The following is a 5,881-nucleotide window of genomic DNA, read 5'->3' on the forward strand; positions in this document are numbered from 1 at the left end:
CAATGTGCTCATGCAAACCCTAATGCTTGGATCTAGGTTTCTCTATTGTACATGCAATTCATCCAAGACTTTAAACCCTATTTCTAGCATACAATTAATCATATTAACATGTGAAAGGGTTTTTAGATCTTACCTTGATTGTTATGTAGTAATAACTGTTGGATTAATGTCTAAGTCCATAACTATATTTGGTAAGACTTGACCCGACCCGGCATGGTCCATTTGGGTTGCATACCATCATGCACTTGAATGAGAGAAATAAGACACTTATGGTTATTAATATATTATAAGTTCTAGTATATTAATAATAAGAATAATAAGATTATTTAATTAGTATTGATCAAGAATTAATCTAGGATTAATTAAGTGATCAAAAGAAGACTAATTAAATATATGGGTTGATTGTGTAAATCATCCATACTTGTATAGTGGGCTAATGCTCCATGGATAATCAAGTTGGGCTAAAACCCATAGGATGGTCCATGGATGCTCCATGGTGTATTTGAACCCATGGATCCAAGGAAATGGAAAGTCATGACAATTAGGGTTTTCACTAATTGTATAACTATATAAGCATCTTATTATTGAGGAAAAATCGGCCACTAGAGATAGTGAAGAAAGGGCTAGCCGATTTTGAAGAGTGTAGAATTCTCTCAAATCATTCCAAGTGTTTTGATGATTGTGATTCCATTTGAGGTGTCACACTTGGGGCACTAGGCACTCAAGCTTCATGAAGACTTTCTACATCAAAGAGGTATGTATTCTATCTTGCTATAGTCATTGTTTTGTATGCTAGATTAGGATAATACCTTGGAAGTTCTTATTTGCATGTATAATAGAGAAAACATAGATCCAAGGTATTTAGGGTTGCATGTACACTTAGGAGTGTTAGAATGCTCAAAACCCAACAATAACAATCTCAAATCCTCCTTGTAATGACTTTAGAAAGCTTAGAGTCATAAGTGTCACTCCTCTAATGGTTCACAAACACCAAGAGCAAGAGGATGAAGAATAAGGAGAGAGGAGGCTGCCCAAGAATGTCCAAAACCCTAGAGGAACTCTTAGCCATGTTTTTGGGGCTTAATGGTACTATATATACATGTAGGCTATTAGGGTTTTCAACTAGGAAACCCTAATCTGACTACTTAAGCCCTAAGTAGCCCATGGACCCTTTTAGAATAACCCTTGGACGATTTCTAATGGGTTTCCCCATAGAATTCGTCCAACCTATAATTCCAAGGTGATCCATAGCCCAAATGCAATTATCTTATAATTATAGTTCCAGTCCGTTAAGTTTAACTAATCTCTTTTAGCCACAAATTTAATTATCAATTAATTCTTGACTAATATTAATTAAACATTATGATTTCTCCTATAATATATTATTCTCATAATATATTAATAAATCATAATTAATCCTTTCTCTTCATAATTCATCCTATGAAGTTGCTTTGGTGAAGGCAACCCCAAAGGACCATGCACCATCAGGTCAAGTACATACCAACATAGTTATGGACTTAGACACTAATCCAACAATTGTCACTACCGCCCCGTCATTAAGATTAAAGTGGGTCCTTACCTGGCCAGGATGGACTCGAACCTGGAAACTAGTTAACGGAATTTAGTAGAATCGGAAACCGGACCGGTATATAGAACCGTTCGGGTTCGATTCCAGGTGTGAGACCGGGTTTAGTGGGTCTAAAACCGAAATATGAAAGTAGGCAGGGTGGATCCGGATAAAGTGTGTCTAGAACCCGAAATACCGAATTTTTTTGATACTTAATGTTTTGATATCATATGCTTAGAGGCATGTAAGTCATTCAATACAGATGCAAATAAGATATTTTGGAGTCTAAAACTAAGGCCAAACATTGAACTACATTTTTAAAAAATAACAGCACCAATTGGTTTTAAAAATGGAAGCACATCACAAAATAACCGCACTACGTTCATTACTAATGATTGCTATTGTTTGTGACGGCGATACCAACTTACATTACATATCTATATGATTTTTAACTGAATATGATATATGTTGCGTGGTGTAAGTACCACATGACTTTTTTATTTAATTTTTACTTCAAAATTTTAAATAACTTTATTATATATGAATTATATATATATATATATATATATATATATATATATATATATATATAATAAAACGAATTACACCTCGAATTGAGAAACGATGCACGCTTTGTTTCTAAATATAAAAAACATAACTAAAATAGGGTACATAATCAAATTAAGAGAATAAAATCATGTTAGGGAGGCAGGAGTTGTTTCCCTCCTCCCGCCGAAACTGCCAAACCCTAGGCGGAGGGTATCGAACCCGTCCAACCCCAAAACCGTCAACCCCATCTTCTTCAACTTTCCGTCTTTAACTTGTCTTCCCAGCGGGTTCCTCAAACAACTAAACCCCTCCTTTTCTCTCCTGACTTCATCGTGTCCATCCCTTTCCTCCTCCAACCTGCTATAACTCCTTCCTCTCTTATAAAAACCGCGGTTTTAAAGGGTAAAAAAGAAAAAACAATCATACATACTTATAAAGCTAGCATTTTTTCTTGAATCTCATGCATTTGAAACCCCCATTCTTTTTTCCTTTCACTACATTCATTTGAAACTCCCATGACTTTTCAATTTCTTTATAATAATAATTATAATTTGGTAATTAGGTTAAATAAATATCAAATCTAAAGTGTATTCATATATAAACTAAATTTCAATATTAAAATAATATCTTTAATTCTACTTATAAAATTATTTTTTTTAACTTTTAATATATTATACTTAATTTATTAGCTTTAATATATTGTTGGATGTAAACCATTATTATTTTAAAGATATAATTTTTGAACAATTTGTATAAAATATTTAAATTATTAATTAAAATATAACATTATAGGCCCAACTTAAATATAAATTTTATTTAACTTAAACAACCCAAAGATTATTTTATAAATAGTTAAAAGTGATAAATTATAGTGTCTTTCTAATAATGATTGTAAGTTGGTTAATAAGGATAAATAAATATCAAACCTAAATGTAATCATAAATAGACTAAATTTCAATTTTAAAATAATATATTTACTTCTATTTATCAAGTTATGTTTTTAAATTTTAACATATTATAGTTAATTTATTAGATTTAAAATGTTGTTGCATATAAACCATTATCAGTTTAAAGCTACAATTTTTGAACAGTTTGGACAAAATACTTAAATTGTTAATTTAAATATAACATTGCAGTATCAACTTAAATATAAATTTCAGTTCCACTAAAAAAACCAAATAATATTTTGTAAATAGTTAAAAGTGATAAATTATAGTGATAAATGCAAAAATTAAATTGTAATATCAGTTTAACTAAAATATTTCCTAAATATATTTATATAATCGTTAAAAAATTTCAAATAAGTAGCTTAAAATAACTTATAATAAGAATAGTTAAAAATAACTCTATATAAATGATTATATTGTTACCTTTAAAATCAAAAAATAATGTTTGATGTTTTAAATAATTATAATGATAGAAATTAAAATATTAAACATATAAATTTTAAAAAATTAGTTAAAAATAACAACTACAAATAATATTAAACCATATATAATATTTAATTTTATTGATGTGTAATTTGTGAGTAAAAAGTCATTCAAACGACTGAGATTATGACGTTATAATAGATTTATATATGATCATATAATTCAAAATAATCAGTATATTATATCAAATTAATATACGAACTATTATATCAAAGTTAACAACAATGTTAGTGTTATATTTTAAAAAATATATATTTGTAAAAACTTCAACTATATAGGTGTTTCTGCGCATTACAATGTCAACTAAAATATAAATTTCAGTTCTATTTAAAAAACTAAAGAATATTTTGTAAATAGTTAAAAGTGATAAATTGTAGTGATAAAAACAAAAACTAAATTGTTATTTCAATTTAAATACAATATTTCTTAAATATATTTTTATAATCGTTAAATGTTTCTAAATAAGTATCTTAAAATAAGTTACAATAACAATAGTTAAAAACAACTCTATATAAATGATTATATTGTTAGCTTTAAAATAAAAAAAAAACAATGTTTGATGTTTTAAATAATTATAATGATAGAAATTAAAACATTAAACAAATAAATTTTTAAAAAATTAATTAACAATAAAAACAACTATAAATAATATCAAATCATATATTATATTTAATTTTATTCATATGTAACTCGCGGGTAGAAGTCATTCAAACGATTGAGATTATGAAGTTACAATAAATGTATATATTATCATATAATTCAAAATAATCAATATATTATATCAATTTAGTATATACAAATTATTATATCAAATTTAACAACAACCTTATTATATATTTAAAAATCATATATTTATAAAGACTTCAACCATTTAGATGTTTCTGCGCAACGCACGAGCATTCGCCTAATATATTTGTTAATATTTGTTAAGGATTGATCCCTATTAAAAATTGTTGAATCATGACACGTGGACACTTGTTTATTGTATCACATTTGACAAATGGACACATGGCGAAGATAGAACATACTAGTACCGCCGTAGCTTCTTCTAGAACCTTATCGATGCTCCACCTCCACATGCTATAAATGATAAACCCATTCCACTCTGATCCCATCAGCGACATCAGTTCCGCATCAATCAAACTCCGATCATTAACAGTATGCAGAAGACAAAGCAGATTAACGACATGGAACCAACGGTAACGTTTCGAGCGGTGAGCGCCGACGAGGAAGGCCGGAAACGAGTGGAAAAGACGGAAGTGCATACCCATAACATCGATACCCTAAAGCACATAGAAAAGAAGCTTATAGACAAAGGTGTACACCGCCTGGACCGCCACCCCAGGGATGGGATTCCGATCGAGAAGCAATCAAAAGGTGGCCGTGGGGGAAAGTACACATGGGATGGTCCCGGAGGAATGGTGAATGATGAACTTGACCCTGCTCCGGCAGCAGTGGACGAGAAGGATCCAAATTACGTAAGTGAAGAAGAGGAGGAGAGGGTGGCGAGAGAGGCGGAAGGGGTGGTGATTGGCGAAGTGGAAGTGGCGAAGGTGGCGGAACAAGGTGTTGGTAGGGTGGATGTTGATCCCAACTTGAAGGTTGACTAGTGCGAAAGGTGGCCGTGGGGTACTACGGTTGTTGAAGATAGCAAATAACGTAATGAATTACTTTGTCGTTTTTTATATTAGAAGAAAAATGGTTTTTTAGGAGAATACATGGAACATGGACAATGAGATTAATGACGAAAACTATTACTATTTAATATTTATGTATGTATATTATATATAAACTTGATGTATTTTATTAGAGGATTTGATGAAACTATCCAAGAATTTTGATTCATCAACGCCATCTAAATCTATCGATCAGCTCAATGAATTCTGGAGACGCATATCGTCATTTTATGTTTAGATAGTTATATTTTTAACGAATTATTTAAGTATTTTCTGTTAGAAATTAAATATCAAAGAGATTTTGAACATAAGTATTATATTAATTTAATAAGTATATTTTATACGTGCAATATTTTAATATTTAGTATCTAAGAGGAATAATAACTCGAACAATATAGCAATTTTAAATGGATCGGGTAAATTTCGAGCATTATAAGTCATGAAGCTCTTTTTTATGCTATTACACTCAAGAAAATTATGAAGTTCTCATTTTGGGAGCTTCTCTTTTTTTTTGAAGGGATCTTGTAGTTCTGTAAGGTTTTTATCCGACTTTTTAGTCAAGTGCGTTTCATCAGAGATGACGTCATACCGCACAATAAAAGGATAACAATAAAAGGATAAGAGTAAACATGTACATAAGAGTCGGTAAAGACAAATAA

At 30.1% G+C, this 5,881-nt stretch overlaps 1 protein-coding gene across 1 annotated transcript; it reads left to right on the forward strand.

Moving 5' to 3' along the window:
- Window positions 1-4,647: 4,647 nt before the first annotated feature.
- LOC111907142 (uncharacterized) lies at window positions 4,648-5,391 on the forward strand. The gene has a single exon (XM_023902933.3). It carries the CDS (start codon window positions 4,707-4,709, stop codon window positions 5,154-5,156), a length of 450 nt encoding a protein of 149 aa, XP_023758701.1. The 5' UTR covers window positions 4,648-4,706; the 3' UTR covers window positions 5,157-5,391.
- The last annotated feature ends 490 nt before the right edge of the window (window positions 5,392-5,881 follow it).

This window comes from Lactuca sativa, chromosome 2 (genome assembly GCF_002870075.4).
Source record: "Lactuca sativa cultivar Salinas chromosome 2, Lsat_Salinas_v11, whole genome shotgun sequence".
In the NCBI taxonomy this organism is placed as follows: domain Eukaryota; kingdom Viridiplantae; phylum Streptophyta; class Magnoliopsida; order Asterales; family Asteraceae; genus Lactuca; species Lactuca sativa.

Coding starts and splice junctions, on each gene's coding strand:
- LOC111907142 (XM_023902933.3), top strand. CDS start 4,707: ATGCAGAAGACAAAGCAGATTAACGACATGGAACCAACGGTAACGTTT.